At 49.2% G+C, this 23,313-nt stretch overlaps 1 protein-coding gene across 1 annotated transcript in view; it reads right to left on the bottom strand.

The window, feature by feature from the left end:
• rhbdl3 (rhomboid, veinlet-like 3) overlaps nucleotides 1–23,313 on the bottom strand; it is a gene marked incomplete at both ends in the record, with an annotated part of 44,780 nt that extends 21,467 nt beyond the window's left edge. Inside the window, 2 exons of the mRNA XM_084440593.1 lie at nucleotides 22,740–22,763; nucleotides 23,194–23,313. Of these exons, the coding sequence (XP_084296719.1) occupies nucleotides 22,740–22,763; nucleotides 23,194–23,313 (144 nt within the window). The remainder of the gene's footprint in view (nucleotides 1–22,739; nucleotides 22,764–23,193) is intronic.

The following is a 23,313-nucleotide window of genomic DNA, read 5'->3' as shown; positions in this document are numbered from 1 at the left end:
TTCACCATCTATCGAACAGGGTAAGGTAGTTCTGAACCTTTTCTCATCTTGAGAACAATTGAATAGTTGCAGTCTCAATGATGACCACCTCTTATTTTAATATAATTTGTACATTTTATAGGCCTAATTGTATTTGTGGTTGTCATACAAATTGGGAAGTTTTTACCATGATCGTGTCTGATTAGTAGCCAACCTAGCTAATGTTAGATAAACGAACCATAACGTTAGCTGTAATTGGCAACAGTTTTTAAAAAGCTGTCTGATCCAGCTAGCTATCTGTCTTTATCCAGCATGTTGACGTTAGCTAGCCTAATGTTTGGAATGTCAGCTAGCTGTGTTAATTATCCTAGCATGCTAACGTTAGCTCTCAATGCATTTGCTTTTGGTAACGTTAGCCCTCCAGTGCAATGGCAGAAACACAGCGCACCATACTGTACTCTTCCCTGGCATCAAATCTACTTGCACCAGGTGCAAACTGTGCTGTAAGGTTTCCGAAGCGATAGCCTACCATAACTGTTGTGAGCGTGCTTTGTTGTATAGGCCAATACAATAGGCAAAGTTACGAAGTCAAAGGTGGATATAAGTCAGTTTGTCTCCACAAGAATCTCCCGATTATCTCTCGCTCAAACTTAATTCGATATAATTTAGAGTTACCGATAAATAGCCTATTGTTGTAATTTATGCTGTTTTGCATATGCAAAATATCGATGCTATTACTAATCGCTTTTATAATTTGTCCCCTTTTCTTGTAGCCAGATCACTACATTTCCAATACTGGGACTCGGGAGGTCCAGGTCCCGCGCTTCAGGGCTCTGGAGGTGTGCAGGTCCTGGAGGACAGGTTGCAGCCAATGTCACCTAATGATATTATAAATGTTACAACACCGCCCTGTTTTATGAGAAAGTAGCCTATGTCTTAATTTAATGTCATGTTGTATGCGCAACAATTACCTCGGAAAATAAAGACGTAGTCCTACAGTACCCGTGCGGGTATTTGTCATTTATTTATTCTCACATTTGAACCTGATCAAACACACCTGCTGTGTACTGAATCGTTTGTCCTAAGGTCTTGTATTGCAGCGTTGTGATGCGCATATAGAGGCTATTGTGCTAAAATTATGACTACATTTCAGGGTGGGTGGAGGTGAAGATATTAAGTCAAGTTATGTTCCTTTCATAATTTACAACTCTAAATAATTGTAATTCTGCAAAACATTCTGAAAGTTGTGTAAACCTTATCATCACTGTGGCATCTGCTCCACATAATGTTGATCATCCCAGCACCTCGATCCGACCCAACTTCAGGAAGAATTGCGCATTTTGGGATTAAACAGCTCCAGTAGATATATTCTATTAGAACCAGAGGGCATTACAATAACATTCAAAACGAGATCTATTGACTGCATGACCTGTTAGTCTCCAGACTCCGGAGTAGGCTATACCCCATGACCGCTGCGCTCACGGAGTCGTGGTGCACGGCCCGCTATCTCTCCAAACGCATGCAGTCTCCCACATAATTCGGGGTAGGATAAGTAGGCTACATGTAGGCTACATCCTCTCCCCCTTTCTGTAAAGCGCACATTGTGTTGCCTTTGTATATGAAACAAGCTATAATGATTTAATTGATCTGACTAATAATCAGTTATTGCGGTGGTATTCCACTCAATTCCTTTATATCACCACAACTGACAGATGTTCCCAGAACAGTAACGTTTCAGTGTTCAACTGGCTTTGTTGGACACCTACTAAGATAAATAACGTTAGACTGGTGAACAATGCGGATTTTATGTCGGTTTCACAGCGCAAATGATCTGTCTTCTGGTAAGACCCACAGTTGCAATTATTTGACTAACTAGGTCAATACTGTTCGTAGCAGGCTGAAAGCTAGTCTAATAGCCCAAGCCTCCAAGCTTGCGTGGCCGGCTGCAGGGTGCTTTTCCTCTGTCGTGGGGGAGACGTGTCGTTGTTATACTTTTATCGTACTTTTCCCAAATTGGCCTAATGCAAATTCGAGGATACGGCCTGTTAGGTAGCGTGTATCTTTATAATGTTTGGGGGTTAATATAATATTAAGGACTTTGTAAATGCCCCTGGTTAGCAGCTAGAAAAATGGCTATTGATCTGGCTGTTGCGCGATCTAGCTCTTGTGTTGTTTAGCTCGGAGCGGTGGTAGCTATGGTAACGGGGCACACGCCTGTCAATCATAATGATTCCAGTTGGTCATTTGCTCAGAGAACTGTCAATCAGTTGTTATGAATCACGCCCAGTTTTGAGTGAGTGAACTTTTTGAGTGGCAGATTCAGACCTCTAAAAACATGTTTTAAAAGAATTTGTATGGATGAATTCTGAAATAGTTAAACACATGTGTTTTGTTGTTGCCTAAAGATACCTGGAAAGTGTTATATTGAACCACCATGTTAATCCTTTAAGAAACATCTAATGAAAACATCTGGCTAAGGTACAGAGCCGACCGACACTGTCACAGAAACACTAAAGGACTAACTGAGTGTGCAGGCATTTGTAGGGACAGCCTTGCGGAATGAATAAGAGCCACTCAACCTTGAAATGATGGCTCCACTGCAGGCCCCTCCTCCACATCCCAGCCTCGGAAGCTGTTCTTAGGGCGCATCTCGATAAAGCATCCCCACCTGGACTCAGAAATTCAAGGCTGTTCATTTATCTTGTGTACAAGACCAGATACAGGTCGGGTTCCGTGTACAATGGAACGTTCACTCTCCTTCGACTTCCCAACGGATTCTCACAAATCTGACGTGTGTGTGTGCGTGCGTGTGTTTACATGCGTGTGTGTGTGTGTATGTGGTGTGCGTATGTGTGTGCGTGCGCATGTGTGCGTGTGTGTGTGTACGTGCGTGTGTGTGTACGTGCGTGCGTGTGTGTGTATGTGGTGTGTGTATGTGTGTGTGTGTGTGCGCGCGTGCGTGTGTGTGAGTGCGCGCGTTCTCACTGAGTCTGAAGGAGACGCCCTCGGGAGTGTGGCTCGGTCGAGTCGAGCGGGAGTCTTCCTCGCCACGCCAGGCAGGTGGAAAACCCCCCCGAAACAAATCCTCCCGGCCATCCTCCGGCAGATCAGCTCAGACAAAGACGAGGGGGGGGGGGGGGGGCGAGGAGGCCGGGGAGGTTGCCGCACGCCATCGGGACGCGTCGCCCTCTGACCCAGACCGGCACGGGTCACCTGTCCGGGCGCCACGGAGCGATGGCGAGGCGTTCTCTGGAACAGTAAAGCGCCGACACAGCCGCTGTTGTAGGATGACGATGAGGGGTGGGGTCGGGGGTCAATTGAGTAACACGCCGACAAGTCTATTCAGTGCTCCCGTCCGGCTCCAAATTGATTTAAAACATAAATCCCCCGTTTTGCTGAACCGCAACATTTAGCCGACCCCCCATGATGCTGGAAAAGGTCGTTCTTTTTCATACCTACGATTCAATTCGGCCCTCGCTCAAAATGTCCAGATCAATTTGGAAACGGAAACATTCCAAACATTCCTGGACTCCGTCTCGACCAAAGAGAGACATCGCATTCCACTCCGCCCGCCGAGACCACAGGGGCTTCGGCACACGCCTCCTCCCGACGGTCCGACCAGTGACAGGCGTGACGCGACCGAGGTGGGGTTTGCAATAACACGCATGACCCCCCCCCCCCCGTTGGGGGGCTATTAATGTACTGTGATGTTCTCTCAGTGGGGACCCGGGGGGCTCCCAAACTCAGCATGGTGATAGGGAGGAGGGGAAGGGGGCACCTTATAGGGGGTCAGTTCGAGGTTGCGACTGTGTATTGGCGAGGACGCGACGGTGCGCCCGATGGAACGCCACATCCTGTGAGCGAACGGACGCGAGTGTGTCATCAGAAGCCCCGCCGCCAAGCGGAGCCAACACGCACTCCCATACACGCCACGGCTGTTTCTGTAAGCCCCGCCCCTCCCCTCAACAGTTTGCTACACCAGGCGGCATCTCACACAGATCGGCCGTCTTCCGGGCTCCGACTTTATGAAGTATAGTACAAGAACGCTCCCCGCGAGGCACAGAGTCAGTCTCATCAACTCAATCACTCAAGACAGCTAACTAATTAGGCTGCAGTAGGACAGTTGACCCTTGACCCAGACAGTAAGGTACGGGGGGTGCGGGGGGGGGGGGGGGGGGGGGTGGGGGGGGGTCTTGGTGAAGCTTCTCTCTCTGCGGTGGGTCTACAGGTCGTTAGCCGCCTTGTTCATTAGTCCATTGATCAGCTGAGAACCGATCCTGATTGATGAAGAGCTGGCGGAGTGGGTAGTTACACATGCCTCAGGGTCATGGAGGTCAACACACACACACACGCGCACACACACACACACACACACACACACACACACACACACACACACACACACACGCACACACGACTAAACACAAAGACGGAGTGCTCCCTTGACATGGTCCATTTAGTGGGTCTAATTAAAAACTACTATTACTGGGAGAGAAGCTCGTTACTCTGTCTGCTAATTACACAGGAACACTGGGGAGGACAGGGGCATCACGGAGGCCTGATTCACACACACACAAACACAAACACACCACATACAAACATGTGCACGTACACATGTACACACACCCACATGCACATACACGTACACACCTACACTCCAAGGTATCTCATCCTGTTTAAGTGTGCCCGCCAGTCTTGGGCGTGACGGAGCATGACTTCAGGGGAAGTGGAGAGGAACGCGGACGCAGCCTTCACTCACGCACACGCAGCCTTCACTCACGCACACGCTCGTCAGACTCATCGCCGACCCGTCAGACGGAATGACAGATGTCGCTTGCCCCCCCGGTCTGTCCTCTCTCTCCGGTACTTGGCTGTGTAGTTTTGGGGGGCGTCAGCTGGCAAGTCCCCGTGACTTGACAGCTGGGAAGTGGTCCGCTACACACGCACACACACACACACGCACACACACACACGGCTCCACAGAGACTGGCTTTCTCATGCTAATTCAGGAGTTCAAGTCCATGACCTTGACACCAGCCAGGGGGCCTGTCCAGTGTGTGATATACGTATCTGTGATTAGAATCCCTTTCTCTTTATTGCTGCTACACACACACACACACACACACACACACACACCAATTATCAGTATCTACAGCTGAGAAAACACTATTATCTCGCTGGTACCACTGACCAGCCGAAGGAAATTATTATTTTTTTATCTGTTTTTCCACTGATGAGAATCAAGCAGAGCTAACCCAGGTCGTCAAGGCGACCGGTCCAGACAGCAGCTTGCGTGCGGACCGGGACGGCGACAAACCTCGGGGTGAAAGGTCGTATCTCCGACCGGCGGCTGATATCTACCAGACCCCACAGACGAGACAGAGTGGCTGATTATGAAGGACAACGCACGCTCAGCAGGGCACATGCTGTGTGGCCCGGTGTATCAGTTTTCACACCCCACTCTAATCTCTCCTGGGGGTCCGACGCTGATCCGACCACAATACAACATTAAAGGAACGTTGGACCAAACAGGGAAGAGCCCAAGAACGTTATAAAATGGCGTGATATAATTGTATATCAATGTCATTTTTTATTTTTAAACTTAACCTTTATTTAACCAGGTAAAGAAGCTTGAGATCAAAGAAAGAGCAACACCTGACCAAATAAATAAACAAGACTAATTACAGCAGATGCGTGGTGGCGTGATTCTGACTAAAAGGCAACGACGTTTTTCAGAGGATAGGTTGGTTAATAGGACTAAGATGTGGGCAGAAAGTCTGAATTGGCCAGATGGGCAATATTAATAGAAAGTTGTTGTTGTTTTTTCTCCTCAGAATTCAACAAGGTCGGTGTGAAAATGAACAAGACTTGGAGGAGGACATCTGTGAAAAGTCCGGACGGTTTGGAGGACGTCGCTCACTGGCGCACGTCTGACTTGCACCCTCCCCATGTACCCCTCAGACGGCCAAGTGAAGACAACGCGTTACCGGAGGCTCGGACCGACAGCTCGCCCCTCACCCACACACTGACGGGCTACGAGAACGGATATCAGGTACCGTTCTGGCCGAGGGCTTTGCTGTCTGGGCCTGAAGAGTTGGAAGCTGTCAGAGCACAATAGAGGGTGATGAAAAAGTGTGTGTGTGTGTGTGTGTGTACATGCTCGGAGTACAACCCAAACATTTTAAAAGTGATGGAACACTTCGGCCTCTCACTCATAAATACATTTCTTCTCCATCATCCTGAGTCGCTGGAGCCGAACTCGCCCTGCGCCCCCAACTGGGCCCGGCAAACGCTGACGGGCAGATCCAATATCCCGCTCCGTCGTCCAATGGGCTCCCCTGCCGCCGATGATTGACAGGTGTGTGGCGGGGCGGGGGGCCGAGGCGGGGCAGCGTAGGGGGAGTGGGGGGGGGGGGGGGGAGGCCAGACGCGTGGTAAGACACGGCCGTTAATTAACCAGACGCCGTCTCCGCCGACGCCGGAGCCCTCGAGGGAAAGGTCGCCGTCTGGCTCGGATCGAGGCGCTTTCGCCGCGTGTGTCATGGCCTTCGGTGCATGGGCGGCGAGGGAGGGAGGGAGGGAGGGAGAGAGAGAGGGAGAGAGAGAGAGAGAGTTGGGCGATGACTAATGCTCTGACAGACGTCTGATCCATCGGAAATGCCACGGACATTGTCCGATTACCACTCACGGCCCACACTCACGGCCCAGGGCTGGACCTGAGACAGAGCGGCTTGAGAGAGGAGGAGGCGGAGGGAAGGAGTGAGAGAAGGAGTGAGGAGAGTGAGAGAGTGAGAGAGTGAGATGAGAATGATGGGGCGAGGGGGAGGGAAGGATTGAAAGGGAGGTGACGGGAAAGGAGAGAGAGAAAAGGAGGGTTGGAGAGAGAGCGGGATAAAGAGATGGAGGGGTGGAGAGAAGGAGGGCGAGACAGAGAGGTGGGACGAAGGGACAGGGGGACAGAGAGACGGAAGGATGGAGGGAGGGAGGGACAGAGACACGGGGTAAAAAGAGAGAGGGAGGATGGAGGGAGGGAGATGGAGAGGGGCAGGGAGGAGGAGGGAGGGGGAAGGGATAATGTGTTGTTAAAGGAGAGAATGAGAAAAGGGTAAAAATAGACGGGGTGCTAGATGAATGAGTGTGTGTGTAAAGAGCCTCCGTTTTTGTGCGTGACGCGGCAAGACCCTGAACCCCAAATTGCTCCCAATGAGCAGGCTAGTGGAGAGGCAGCTGGCCTGCCTTTGGTGTGTGAATGGGTGAGTGAGAGGCCATTGTAAAGCGCTTTGGATAAAAGTGCTATAAGTGCAGTCCATTTACCATTTTACCGTGTGTGTGTGTGCGTGTGTGTGTGTGTGTGTGCGCAGTCCATTTACCATTACCCCCACTGACCATCCTCTCACCCAGACTGTGACCTGTCCGGGCTCGGAGGGGAGCTTAGCCCGAAAAGGTCACCGTCTGGGTGAGAGGATGGTCAGTGGGGGTAATGGTAAATGGACTGCGCACACACACACACACACACACACACACACACACCCTCCCCGTCTAAAACGACATCTCACAAGGACCGCTCAACGAGCTCCTTCTGACTGCGTGTTTTTTATTTTTACAATTAGTGCTCCCTCTTCCTGTGCGTTTGAAGCGGTTCAGACTTCAAAAGGGAAATGGATGTGGAGGGCTCTCTCGTCCACCCTAATCATCTCCTCACACAAAAAGCGAGGACAAGTTCCAGAGTGTACTCTTCGCCCCCTCCCCATCTCCCACTTGGGATTATGGGTACACTGAGGACAGGAGGTAGGAGAGAAAGAGAGAGAGAGAGAGAGAGAGAGAGAGAGAAAGGAGGGAATGTGCTAGTGTGTGTATGTGTGCGCATTTTTGAGAAAGAGCAACAGCAAAAGAGACAGTCGTACCTAATTTAAAGACAACGATTAGTATTTCTATTTGTATCTGATTGACTCTATCCCCCTATCCTCGGGGGGGGGGGGGGGGGGGGAGAGAGAGAGAGAGAGAGGAGTGACAGCATCCTTATCGCCCCTCCTTTCTTTGCTGGATGGATGCGAGGTGGAAAAAAAACAGATTAGCAGCCCTGGGTGATTGCTTTCTCTCTGAAGGAAAACTCACTCTTCTGCTCTCTACTTTCCTCTCTCTCTCTCTCTCTCTGCACACAGACTCGTTCCTTCTCTCTCTCTTCTTCCCTCTCTCTCTCTCTCTCTCTCTCATCCACCTGCTTCCACACGGAAAAGGTAGATAACAGTCATAATCTACGTGACTATTTCAGAGCCAAGGCCGGCGTTTTATTGTCTCCATCGGGGAACGTGAGGCGTGAGAGAGAGAACACGCCGGTGTGTAGCTCCGCGGTTCTAGACGGGTTCCCTCGCACCCCTGTCACGGCAGCGCCGGTGTTCTGCGGCGGTGTTCTGTTGCGACGTGAGCGCCCGGGCTAAGTGACGGAGGCCCGCTCATCCCGCCTGGCTGGCGGGGAGAGAGGGAGCTGTCGGCCCCTGGGCGAGCGACGCCTCCGGGCTCCCCTCGTCCATCATGTCACTCTGCGTCGCCGCCGCAAATTAGCACGCCGTCGCACAACCCCCTCGCCCCCGCCGGGGCCGCCTGGCTCTCCGCGGCTCGTTACCAAGCAACAGGAGCGCGTGATGTCATTAGAATGGACAGGTCCGACAATGCGCGGCTCTAGATCAGTGTCCGGAGTTACCATGGATACCCGGTCATTACGTTCCGTAACAGGCCCGGCCTCGAGAAATATGTCACGCTCGCTCACACTGACACCTGAAGGAGTCATTTCCTGACCCCGAGCCACATAATGTCTGAACAATGTCTGCTTTTGACCCCCGCAGTCCTGCAATCTGAACAGGCCATTCAGTCATCTCTATACCACGGTCATGAAATCCCTCCAGCAGAATGGAAGGGAAGAGAAAGGAGAGATTAATTAATCAAACAGAAAAGGATTAATAGTCCTGGGTGTTCAAGCCTGGTCTGGCGTGTACAGCCGCAGGATTGATAATGAGCTACTTGATCAGCAAACAGATGAACAAGAAACTACCGTCTAGGCCTGGTTAGGTAGTCCATCCTCTATACCCAACCGGATCACCTCCTGACTCCACAAACAGCCTTGGGGATCGATTACTTAGAGTGAGATGTCTTTCCGCCCCCACTACCTCCTCCTTTCACCTAGACATAATATCCCATAATTGAGTCCCTTGTGAATACTCAGCTAAAGCAATTCCTACTGGAAAACCGCATCCTAACTGAGGTTCAGTCAGGCTTCAGGTCCGGGCATAGCACCATAACCGCAGCCATGCTAGTGGTAAAAGACAATAAGCACACTTGACAAGAAACAACACTGTGAAGCATTGTTCATTGATTTGTCCAAAGCATTTGACTCGGTAGACCATGAGTTGTATAAACGGGGTGATATTGGTCAAGAACAGGAAGAAGTCAATGTATATTTGCAGAGAACTCCAAATCGAGCTTTTTAGAAATGTTCCCCAAGGATCCATTTTGGCACCAGTTTTATTTTCCTTTAAAAAATAATAAATGATCTAGATAGAATAGCTGGCTAGCTTAAGTTAAGAGGCTAGCTAGCGAGCCAGCTGTTTGGCTGTAGACTATGCTAGCTATATACAGTTACTAGCTCACTTATAGATAATGTTAGCTAGCCGTCTTGCTTCGTTACCAATTTCAGTCCCAGCAACTAGGCTAGAGTAGTTAATGTTAACTGTGTTTTCGATAATTTTGTAGCTGCATGATACACTAGTGGTTTAATTCAAAAGGTTTAGTACTAGATAACATAAGCTATGCCAGCCAATGTTAGAGTTGGCTACAGCTAGAGATGACATGTGCATCTGAAGTGAAACTTAATGTTTCTTTTGACTTTGAGTGGGGACCTTTGACCTTGAGTGGGGACCTTGTTGGAACATCTTTACAAATCAAGATAGCCTCGATAGCCTAACAATGACATCAGTGCTGTTTTTCCCTAAAATAAAATCGAAAAACTGATTGAAAAGTGACCTTAAAATGAAAATTGAATCGAATTGTGATTTGAGAATCGCGACACCCCTACTCATCACTGTGTGCTGTACCAAATGGCAGGATGGACCTCTCTGTCCTCACAAAAGAAGTCAAACATGCTTGTCTTTATACACAAGGCCATTTTAGGGAATCGTCCCCTATACCTACTCTGCTTTGCCTCTAGTAGCTACCTTACCAGGTCTGTAACTGCCTTGTACTGTATTTTGTAACTGCCTTGTAATGTATTTTGTATGTCGTAATTGCCTTGTATTTTGTATGTACAGTATTGCATTTTGTATGTCGTCTTTTTATGTGTTATTTGTATTGTAAAGCGCTTTGTGCATTTGTGCTGTGAAAAGCGCTATATAAATAAAACTTACTTACTTACTTACTAGATTTCTCCCAATGAGCAGGCTGCCACCTTGCATGGCAGCTGCCGCCATTGGTGTGTGAATGTGTGTGTGAACGGCTGAATGAGAGGCCGTCATTGTAAAGTGCCTTGGATAAAAGCGCTATATAAGTGCAGTCCATTTACCATAGATGGCTACTTCTAAAAACCCCAGAGTACTCACTGAACTAGGGAAGACAGCCTTCTCTCACTTTGCTCTCTGGCATGGAATGGACTACAAAACATCACCCACTTAGACACCCTGGTCTCACTTGGTGAATTTAAATCCTTATTACAGAACTCCTTGCAGGAAGAGTGTTTTCTGTAGAATGGGTCCTCATTGAAAAACGACGGTACCCCCTCAGTCCTGTACTTTCATTATCAGGTTGTTCTTTTTGTGATTTTGTGTAAAGAACTGTATGCATTACTAACATGTAGGTTACTCTATGTGGTTATGTTTTTATGTGATGAACTGTATACTACCTCATGGTTAAAGTTGCACAGAAACGGACGTTTGAGATCATCTAACTTCCGTAGTTTGACGTATTTCCGACACAAACAAGCTATGAGGGTGGGACATAATGTTTAGAGAATTTGACTGGAACATTGACAAGTGGACGGGTTTTAAAAACTTTAGACTCGATAGAAAGATAGCATTAATTGACGGGTGGATGTTGAGATTATTGGCCTAAAATCTAAGGTACCTGTTGTCGTAATTGCACGTGACCTACCGTTTTCCAGGAAGTAAGAAATTATATACTTTGATATAAGATTACAACAAAAGTAGAATTCAGTCGAGATCACTTTAGTCAAAATTGACCCATTTATTTTGCATGCAGCAAATACAGCACATGAATTTTGGCGGTGTGCTCTGTTCGGGGGGCCCCCTGCCTTCCACAGCATGTGGAAAGCGCGATAGTAGGGGGAGGCGAAATCTAGATGTTCCCCCCCTCTGGGCCAGCTTGGCCCAGAGTGCCAGAAGAGGGAACGGCATCGATTTAACCCCCGGCCTCTATGACGATCAGAGTAGGCCGTGATCGGGAAATCGCTCGAGGTAACTCAGCTCACTAAGACCGTCAAAGAGCACCACAGAGAGACTGCTGTACATTATAGTCCCTGGCCTCCACGGGCCGACGCTTCGTGGAGTTCTGAAGGAGTACAGCCTAAAGCCTCTGCCTCCGTGGTGACCAGAGGGACCGCTGGATGGCCTTTCGGAGATGTTTCGGCCCACGATCACCACGGAGAGCCACTGAGAATAAGCAAGTGAAGTTCCGCGACTTCCACTAGCCGACGCATAGTGGAATACCAGAAGAATGCAGCAATACCTCCGGAACAGAGAGCAACGATGACAACAGAGATGACATCGACAGAAAAACAGGTGGAGCAGGGGAGGATGTGGGGTGAGCATGCAGATAGCAAGCGATCAGCAGTAATGGAAAGCGAACAATAACATGTTTGGACAGCTTAAATACATGCACAGGGCTCTAAGGTGTGACAATTTTACTCGCATTTGCGACTAAAAATAGTTTTATGCGATCAGAAAAAAGCATTTAGGAGCACACTGTGCGAGTACTGTTTTCAACTATTTCACTCGCATTTTGCGCCTAAAATAAATCCATGCAAATTGAATCAAACTAGAGTCAAAGTTTTGCGCACCTGTATACAAAACTACAAGTCCCACAACTTATTTATTTATTTATTTATTACAAGTCCCACGACTGCAACCTGCAACGTGCAGAACTCTCGTGATGACGCCCGATGACAGCTCAGCTGCCCTCACTCAAAAACGACTGTGCAGACGCCGAATGCCCCTGCCAGTAACGTTAACAAAATGAGAAAAATTAAGCCCATTCAATCGTATTTTGCCCGGCAAAGTGGAACCAGGGAGAGAGAGGAGGTGAGGCACGGAGGGAGTCGAATTAACTGTCACTCAAAAATCGTTGTTTACACAAAGTTCTATTGATTAGATTGGATTCAACATTGCACCATAGCCTACTGGATCCACATCAAAACGCAATGAAATGCCATTGACATCGTAAAAAGCTTCTTTTTTTTTCCTGAAATGCGTGTCATAACGATCCAATGACCTGTTCCTTTGCATCTACATTAAACTAAGCTTTTCCACGGATTTTACAATTTTTGAATGATTATTTGCGAAGATATTGGGCTTTCTTCCCACATTTTTTCACAGCACCGGCAGCTATGTTTCATATCCCTGCTTAAGTTCGCAAAGCATTGTGTGAATTTTCATCTACCCCTCGGTTTCAAGTCGGCATCTGAAAACCCTCGTTTTGGAGGGCTGTTTGAACGTCCACTAGCCCTCGATATGCTCCCTAGCCCTAGAAGCTAAAAGGAATGGGACACACTACCCTACGCGTGAACACGCAAAATGTAGGGGTGGGGCCAAGCGCTAGGGCTAAGGGGGGGTGTTGGGATTGGGCCATAGTCTTCATTAGGACCAATGCACCTGATGAAGTGTGTGGGAATAGTATAGTAGGAGAGGATGAGAGCTCCTATGGTGAGCAGGTTATTATTGTTTATTGTTGTTGGCTTAAGTGTTATTTCAAAATTTTCGTTGCGCTCCTAAATTTCTTTCTGTGCTCCTAAATTTTTTCCTTTACGAGCACATGTGCTCCTAGTGAAAAATGTTAGCTTAGAGCCCTGATGCACTCTGCGTGCTGGACCAATGCTAAGACAGCTGACAGTCAGCTGGTAGGTTGCGTCATTATGGGGTGTGACTGATTAGCCTTTGCTGATTAGCCCGGCATTGACGTCCATGCCTCGCCTGAAGTTGCGTCGGAAACTTCATTTTTGTAATTTATTTGGCATACATCGTTGAATAGGTGAACACTATGACCAATTATGTGAACCAAAATGGGACAGAATGCTTTTTTCATTTCTGTGCGACTTTAAATAAAGGATAACATTTAAAAAATATATATAACACATACACCAGAGACATTAACGTCTTACTGCACAGAGGAAATCCCTCCTCTCCTTAAATGTGGGCACTGAGGCGTCTTTAAACAACTCAATTTCCCAGCCTTCCTTAGTCTCCTCTCATGACGGCTGAGGGCCAGCAGATGCCGGAGCTCTCAGGGAGCGAGGTTGAGTGGTGACATCATCACCGAGGCTTTGACAGATGCTGCTCTGTGGCGGCAGGCGGGAGAATACAAGGGGTTTCCCCAGGAGACCATTCATCAGAGGGCTAGCCTTAGCGACGTAGCGCTGGCTAGCTGGTGGAGACCAGCAGCGAGGCTAGCACTGGGACTAGCATTGACGCTAGCAGTGAGGCTAGAAGTGAGGCCAGCATAGAGGCTAGCAGCATAGGGGGTTTGGTGGAAGCTGACAGCCTAAGGGGGCTGGTGGGAGCTAGGAGACGTGCTCGGCTGCCACACAGGGAGGGTAGAGAACAGAGGGAGAGAGAAAGAGAGAGAGGGGGGGGGGTTACATGGAGAAGAGCAGCGTTGCCCCAGGGCGGAGACTGTTGGGGAATCCATTCAGACAGCTGGGCGGCCCACAGCAGGCTCCCCTAGCATGTGTGCAAATAAGTGCTTTACCCCCTGTGATGGGTTCTGAAAACATACACGCAGGGAGGACCATGTGGGACACACACACACACACACAGATGCAAACACACACACACAAACCCTGTAATCTCTCACAGGGCCACAAACACCTCTCACACCCCCCCCCCGCATGAGAAAGCTTCAAATATTTTTGGGGAGATGAATTCACCAACGTGCACGCCGTGCCACTGTGAGACACAAGTGCGCGTCGTCGTTGCCGTCTTTGTCGGGGGGAAAAAAACGGCCACACAAAAGAGGAGCGAGGAGCAAGAAAGAGGTGATGGAGTGTCCGTGTCGCCCGGGTCCGGGGCACGGTCGGGTCAGCGCCGAGACAAAGCCCCAAGGCCGACGCCTGCGCCCCCAGAAGCCTTTGCATTACGCCAGGGTGAGAAGCCTTCATTTTCGGCGGGTCAAACCCCTCCATAAAACAACCATTTACAACCGCCGCCGTTTAAGACCGTTCCTTGGAAGAAGGGGAATAAAAGGAGATGGGAGAAACATTTGTTTGTGTGTGTGTGTGTGTGTGTGGGAGGTGGGGGCGTCGCTGGCTGTGTCTCTCTCATCCATTCAGGGTCCTCGTCTGCAGGGTTCGCCCCGAGGTGACCCTTGTTCTGTAGGGGCGGGGGCTCCATTCACCACAGAGATTTATGGTATTTTTTAATGGGTGGGGGGAATGGACCCCGGCCTGGGGCTGCCCCAGGAGGGGCCTGATTTCATTTCTCTGAACCTCCAAGAGAGGACTGGGGATTGAGGTTGTTGGTTGAGGTGGGGAGGAGAGGGGGTTGCTGCCTGTCGGGAAACATTTTCAAGGTTGCCATCTGGGGTAAGGTAGGACCCTTCAGCGCCAGTCTAACTCAACAGCGCTCCTCTTGGTTCGCTCTGAGGGCGTTGAGAGTGAGACAGAGAACGAAAACACTAAGTTAACAATGCCGAGAGGGAAGCTGACTGTAACCACCTGTTTTCTTCGCTTACTTTTGCTTTCACTCCCTCACAGACAAGCTGTTGATTCTTTTAAGGTTAGGGTTGCCACAATTTTCTCTTCACTACCATACAATAAAAGAGTGGTCCTGCCGATCTGTGGTGGCCACGCACCCTACCTATCAACCTCGGTTTCATAATCCTGTTACCATAATCCTTTGGGGTCAGGGAGGAGGCCAGACCCCACCGCAACCATCACCTGCTGTTCTCCCCAACGTACTCCCTCTTCTTAAAAGGCAAGGTGGGGGTCAGACATTTAGCCCCGTGGTTGAGAGAAGCTTCCAGGGTTCACCTCTGTGAGGCTCTGGAGAGTCAGTCATGCAGAAATATAATCACCATAGCACAGGAGAGACCAGCTCAGTGGCCTTGTGGTTAGAGAGATTAGGAGGTTGGCGGTTCGATCCCCGGGCGAGCCATACCAAAGACTATAAAAATGGTACCCAATGCCTCCCTGCTTGGCACTCAGCATCAAAGTTGGTTTGGGGGTACGTCTGTGATATACTAGAGTCATGTCCAGGAGGTGTACTTGTACATCAAGCTGCCTCACGCTAAGGAATCAGGACACAGGCTCCTGCACTATGGGCCACTAGGCTCGAGAATCATTGGTTCTCAAGGCTACTTCCTTTTCTCTTTTTCTTTCTTTTTTTACTAGCGCAGAGGAGGGAGAGTAGTGGCAATCATCTCTGTGAGCTAGGGCCACGGGGTCCAGGCCCTTAGCCGACCTTCTCACAAGGAGTCCAAGAAACCATCAAGACAATGGTTATACCAGTTTCCTCTTTTCTCCACAGAACATTTGGGAGGATAGATCGGATTTAATAGAAAAATGGGAGCGGCTTCACCATCCCATTACCCCACCACAAACCACAAGTGTTGTTGGCACCACCAGAGCGGCCCATTAGACAACATACTGTACATCTGTATGGCTACACACACAACTCTGGCTATTAACCACAACCAAGAGGAGAGAGCATGTTAGTCCAGACCTAGCTGCTCCACACTGGCTTCAGGTGACATTTAGAGTTGATTTAAGGTCCTCCTTATTAAAAGAAAGCTAAAAATGTCTCTTCACTTTAACCTTTAACTAGCTAGTAGCTATGACTTTCCTGATACAGGCCCGAAACTCTTTTTTGCCCTTGATTACTGCTGCACTTCTTTTTAAAATGTTGATTTTAACTGTGTAACGTAGGTAAAGGAGGAGAAGGGAATTAGCTCCTGCCTTTGGCCTTGGGATTATGATTATGATTTTGCACTGGCTTACTGCACTTCTTAGCATTTCTTTCTTATATCATATTTTATTGTATTTTATCTTCCATCTTATTTTTCCTGTTTTTATGTTCATTTTATGTCTTTTTAGTCTATTTTTATGTGAAGCACTGTGCGTTCTGTGCATGTAATTTCTTTATTGTAAAGCACTTTGAGACATATTTTTTGTATGAAAGGTGCAATACAAATGATGTTTATTATTATAATATAATTATTATATCTGTGGGCCTGAATAGGATTAGTTTTTATCTTGAGGAATATCAAGATAAAAACGAAATCAGCAGCAAAGCTGTTCCAAACCTATCCTCGGAGATCATATAATTTTGATTAGGCGCTACCTGTACAGCTCTTGCCGGTCATAAAAGCCTGTGAACCGGATAGCAACAATAAAATGTTTATTAGGGGCTTTTTTTGTGCATGGCTGTAGGCCAGTGCTCCTAGGATAGGGTTTGTCTGGTTATCACTCCCTCCCTCCTTCCCTCCGTTGAATGTTGACCTGCATTTCTCTGTTGGCACCACAAGAGGCAATAGTTCCAGCACACCAAAATAAAGGACACCAAAATGTACCCACTGATCTACACTGCACAAATAGAGTAGCGGTGAAAGCAATGGACTCCCACGCTGGTTATTGCAGTGTTTCAAGCCAGGCCCAGGCCAGAACATTTCAACACCCTCACTCACACACACACGCACGCACACGCACACACACGCACGGCTGGGAGCTGGGACACTCAGCAAATCCCGCTGGCCGGCCTTCGCAGCGGCAAGCTGTAAGACGAGACGAGCGTCCAAGTGAAAAGCGAAGCACTGTCACTCACCTTGGGGCGTCTCTGCTGAACCCAGCCCGGGGCTGACCATGACGACGGCAGAAAAACAAGAGGAGACAGCCAGGGCATCCAAGAATAATCGACCAGACCGACAACACTGCAGCAGAGCGTAGAGCGGGACTGTGATGCGCCAGAGAGCTATTTCAGTATGAGGGATTGACGTTATCAGTGCACATCTTTATTAACCCCGCCAGCCCGGTAAATCGCTATGGGAGTTAGGCCTTCCCCATTCCTCTGCCAAGTCTGGAATTGATTTCTTCTTACCCTTTCTGAAAGGTGTGAAGTTGTGGCTGAAACTGCATTATTGTTTGCGAGCGGGTCTGAGTAATCATCATCGCCCACGTGGTGCCAGCCATCCCACGCAACAAAAATGGCAAAGCGGAGGCAGAGAACGAAATATAATAGATCCGAGGGAGCAGACTGTGCGAGATCCCCCCCCCCCCCCCCTCCGACTAAAGAGGGCTCTTCCGTTTAGCTTGCTTTCCAGACTCAATAGCCTAATCGGGGTTTTTGTGTGGGCGTCTTGTGTGGCCCAGTGAAACGTAATTACCTTTGAATTATGTGTCTGACTGAGTTTCATCTGAACCGCAGTCTGCCCTCTCCGGGGAGAAGAAATAAACAGGTCGACGACGAGGAGTCTCAGACAAGCGCCTCATCGCAGGGCGGATGAACACGTACAATTAGTAGCACCAAATAAATAAATAATAGAAATAAATAAACACATACAATAAGTAGCACTCATTCAGAATCGCAATGCATAATGCATAGTCGTGCGTGTTGCATATCAACTGGCTAGGCTGAAACATGTGCAGATTGTAATTTGCACTCGTCTTCGGTGCGCCATCTGTTCCACTGAACACTAAAATGTTCCTTCGAGATGGAGGAGCCGAAGAGTTTGAACAAGAGCTCACTGAGCTGTGTACACACGCCACCAGAGTCTGAAAACGGGGGTGTTTGAGTGGAGACGCACACACACACACACACACACACACGGCTCTCACACACTTGTATGCAGTGGACAAACAGAGGTGTATTGTGGCCGTGTCAAGATTCCACCTGTCGGGCTCCAGTGTGAACCTGTAGGGCCTGTGGAGCCGGAATGTGTTACAGAGACCCCCTGTGTGTGTGTGTGTGTGTGTGTGTGTGTGTGTGTGTGTGTGTGTGTGTGTGTGTGTGTGTGACACTTTCACAGACGCTTTCGCTTAATGATTAAAAACACACTCAAAAAGGAAGAGAAGAGAAGCGATCAGCAAACAGGTCAGACACAAAAGCCCATTTTACACACACACACACACACACACACACACACACACACACACACACACACACACACACACACACACACACACGCCCCAGGCACTGTACGAACGCGCGCTTGCCAGAGCAGAGTCTCCCTGTCACTGTAACCTGTGGGAAGGTGTCACGCTCACAGGACCTTGCAGGGCTTGGTCGCCTGGACAGGGAGAGATTAGTTTATTTAATGTCAAGTTGAAAGGGAGAAGGTTTATTAAATGTCAAACTGATGTTAGTGAATCAAAAGCGTAGTTACTGCGTGCTATTATTAGATCGGGAGGCATCAAACGCACTGTTTTACTCTCAGTTTTTGTGAGCTCACACACACACACACACACACACACACACACACACACACACACACACACACACACACACACACACTCCAGAGAGCCCCACTCACTGGCATCAATTCAACCCCAGTAAACCCTTCTGACAGATTAGCATATCAAAGCCAGACACAGAGAAAAATAGATAATAACATTCAAAACAAACCATAAACACACACAAACTCGCAACAGAAAATCCCACCGACAAAGACAACTCGGTCACCCCATGGCCACTGGATACGGTAGCATGGCATTCAACCAGCAGGCATCGGCTATACAACGATATAGCCTCCTGCACTCCCCAATTACATCAAGTTAACTGGCACATCCTTTCCTCCATTGACAGACGGGGCTATTTTTACCTTCATGTAAGATTAGGGGTGTTTTCACACTCTGTCGACTAGAACTCTCCCTTTCATTTAGGCGTCTCCATTTTAGAGCCTACAGTGACAGAACTCGGAGACGCACGCATTCACTAGTGAGTGATCTCTCAACGAGGCAGCTTAAAGGTGCACTCCGTCATTTTTAATTTGTTCAAATCAAAGCCCCCTTAATTTAAACCTCACTCTCTTATGTTGTACGTCGTGGGGGTGAGGTTGGAGACATCTCAGTGTGATAAGGAAATAATCCGTTTGAGATATTGCCTTCGACTTTAGATGTCGATTTATGATGCCGTCGCAGTTATACCATGGTCAAAGGGCATAGTAAGGCCATGTGAACCAGTCTTAGTGAGTCAACGGCTAGTACCCTACATATCATGTATTGAAATGACCCGACAAAAAGTGACATCTTGTCACAATTGAAGGAGGTGGGAGACGCGGGAGACGCCTGGTACCCCGGCGTCAACAACAACAACGACCATCGCTGCCAACCAATCGCATCCCAGTCACCTGTCTCCTGGACCATTCACTCGGAGCGCAATTAGTTGGGGGGGGGGGGGGCGTCGTCGAGAGGGCGGCAGCTGTGCCACGGGGAGTACTGTCTGCGTTCGCCAGACAAAAGAGAAAGCCTGGCTTCCTGCTCCCTCAATAGAGGCTACCTTCTCATTAACAAGCTCGATGAGGCGCGGAACAAAAACGCCGCCCCCCCCCCCCCCCCCGAAGAAGAACAGGTGGGTCCTCAGACCGCTCACTCACAAACAGCCCTCACCCAGAGAATAATAGAGTCGTAATTTGCATGCAAGGAAATTGAGATTTTCCGCGCCAGACGTGAGCCATAATTGTTATGGCCTCTTGACGTGTGTGTTTTCGTTGCGTCTAGCCTCTCTAGTTGTAGCACGGGAGGGCTGAAAGGAGAGATGAGGTAAACAGAGAAACGACACGCGCAATCCTAATCCCTCGCATGCCGTAGTAGGCTAACGGGTGTAATGGGATTGTGGTTAGAGTTACCGTGTGTGTGTACAGTCACGGGGGAACTTTAATCTCCTAATTCCGGATGCGTGCCTGTGGGGCGTCTTAACTGGCGGGCGCCAGGGCAGGTGCGGGCGTAGGGCACAGCGCAGCAGTGGGCCAACACAAAGGAGTGCGGTGTGTCCACACACACACACACACACACACACTCAACCACTTTACGAGGGCTCCGGAGTGGGGACACGACACCAGGAAGATTGGGTGATAACTATCTGGCACTGGAATCTCAACAGTTTCTGGAAACTATTCTCACACACACACACACACACACACACACACACACACGCACACGCACACGCAAACGCACACACACACACACACACACACACACGATGCTGAGAGAGGTCATGGACACAATATGTCCATATATAACCTAATATCCCTGTCAGTCACACACAAATATACCGTACACACTAATACTGTCCTACTGCTTTGAATGGCCCACCCATTCGGCCTCTAGACTGGATTCTAATTACAGATGCATCGATTGTTTGAGCAGCGGGGCAGAATCCACCTGCGGTGTGTGTGTGTGTGTGTGTGTGTGTGTGTGTGTGTGTGTGTGTGACATACGGGAACATTATTGCTCTCCATAATAACTCTTGTGTACGGTACATAGCCTTCACACACTGTCGGCCTTGTACGCCGTCACTCACTTTGCCACTGAGTGAGCAAGACTGACTAGCTGCTCTCAACTCTCCACTAATGACAGAGAATCTCCTGGATAACATTTCTAATGCAGCTCTCTCCGCGTGACGGTGGAAGTAAAGTCAATACAACTTCACCCGGGTCACCTTTCAGGGGGGGGGGGGACAACTAACATGTTTTTTGGTTTCATTTCCTGATCAAGGCCTGCAGCCTATCCATAACGGATCTTTAACAGGGCACTTTAATTATCTAAATCCTCACCGACCATCCAGACATTGTGGAGATCTCTGTAGAGTGATGGAGGAAGGGTGTCAATTATACACAGTCTCTATCTCCTTGAATGATTTCGCCATTATCTGTGACCAGGCAAGTGGGTCTTGCTTTCTCTTGATGGGATGTCTGCATCATTAGGTCTGTGTCTGTGTGTGTCTCTGTGCCTGCGTGTGTGTGTGTGTGTGTGTGTGTGTGTATGTGCGTGCGCGCGCGTGTGTGCGTTCTTGCGGACGACGTCGGTGTGTTCGCTGTCTAAGTACTCGTGCGTGTAAAGAGATGGGTGACACTAACAGTAACACAAATCAAAGTGTTGAGGTTTTATTGTCTAGCATCCCGCTGGAGGAGAAAGCACTTACACTGCAACCGAATCCCCCCAGGAGACCCGAGCAGAAACGGAGCCACGCAGCACTTTGATTAGAGCACCGTTCTGGGGACGGGGGAGTCACGCACACAGCTGAGGACACGGGCAGCAGTGCTCTCTTATGACAAAGCAGGGTTGCCAGATTTGTTACCCCCCCACACCCCCACACACACCCCCCAAAAAATAAAGTATGAATTTCTCAAATTCACAACTATTCTAATCTAATTAAACCCAAACTATTTTTCCTGGGGCATTTTTAGTTAATGACCGTCGATAAAATATAGTCATATAATCAAGGCTGTTCCTGTTTCTAAGTCAACATGGGCTGACCGTTTTGTTCCCAAAGTCCCCGTTTTCGGATCAAAGCCATATCATTTCTCTTCCACGGGGGGGGGACCTGGGTGACCCTGAGGTCACCCCCTGTTCAGTGTTTGACAAATGGAGCAGGTCTGTCAGAGGGAGCCGCAGAATAAAAGAGTGAAAGGGTGTTTGTATCTGCCAGACCGGACAGCGACCTCACCATTTTGGACAGAAACCCCTGCCCCCCCCCCAGTCTGAAGGCCACTTGAGGAAATTCAAAGCAGCGCCGCACGCATAAAGGCAGTGGACTGAGAGGCCCACTTAATGCCTGTCCACAATGAGTACCCACCGCCCCCCATTCCAACCCCCCTCCCATAATCCCATGGGTCCCCCCCCCCTCCAGTCTCCCTTGAGCCTGAAAGAGCGAGCCTGACACGAGCCTCTGACTCCACCCCCACCTCCACTCTTCCCTCCCAACCCAACACACCCACACTCTCCCTCCCAAACCCCACGTCCATAAACACTCTTTGTCCCCCCCCTGGGTGTCGGGCCCGGGGCAGGCAGGTGCTGGGGCAGCCCTAGGGGGGTGGTGCTGGCTGTGGTAGGGGCGGGAGGGGGGGGGGGGTCCGTTTGCCGTCTGTCAGACCCAACCTGCAGGCCGGCACGGGGGGCGGGCGGAGGCTCTGATAGGCCGACAACTGTAACTGGGATTATGTATCAATCTAATTGCATTTGTACGGGTCAGTGCCAGGGGCGACACTGCCACAGGCTGCTCTCTCCCTCTCTCAGGCGCTCATTCATTCCCCGGGGTGACCCAGGGCTGCGCGCTCGCCTCACCACACCGAGACGGGAGTTACGGAGTTAGATTTCACTGTGGAAGGAGATAGCCGACTTGTTGTTATGCCATGAGTAGCGCAGGAGGAAAATGCGTTTAAAACATCCAGTCACATTTTTTATTAGGATTAAACCACGGAAGTGATTAATCCGCCGGCAAATGAAAGTCCGGGATGAATAGCGCCGCCCATTCACGCTGACCCGCGAGCACTCAAGGGTGAACATGCAAACGAAAAGAGGGTCTGTCAAACACAAAGACGGTCTAGTAGCCTACCTTGTCAAACAGAGATTTCCATTGCTGAGGGGTGGAGAGAAACAGAGCAGGGAAGGAATGAGAGATAGAGAGAGAGAGAGAGAGAGAGGGTGCAGTGAAGAAAGGAGTATCAAAGAAAAAGGTGCCACTTAGGCTAAGCACACCTGTCAGCTGTGCGAGTCCAGTAGCAGATGTCACGGTGATAATTCCTGAATTAATCTACCCCCCCCTAAAAGTATCAATTATAAAGCAGACATACAATAAATAGGCTACTGTTCAACTGTCTGTATTTGACACGTGGTCAAGGATGTATCATAATGGTGATGGGATACTAGCCTAATAGGCTACTGAACAATCTATAGGCCTATTTCAGTCAAAAGTATCCAGTCTGCCTACAGTGCCATGGCCTGACATTAAACTGATTAAATGATAGCGAAAATAGGTGATAAAGAGATGAACGCGGTTGTCCACTTACGTCCTCTGGGGCCACCGGGAGGACATCTGTACTTTCCAGCACCTCGATCTCATCTCCCTCGGCGTTCGCCGCCACCGCTGGGGAGGAGTGCACCGGCCCGTCCCGAGCCGCGTCCGGCAT

The sequence above is a fragment of the Borostomias antarcticus genome (assembly GCF_949987555.1).
Source record: "Borostomias antarcticus genome assembly, chromosome: 7".
Lineage (NCBI taxonomy): Eukaryota > Metazoa > Chordata > Actinopteri > Stomiiformes > Stomiidae > Borostomias > Borostomias antarcticus.
This window is presented reverse-complemented; position numbering and strand designations above follow the sequence as displayed.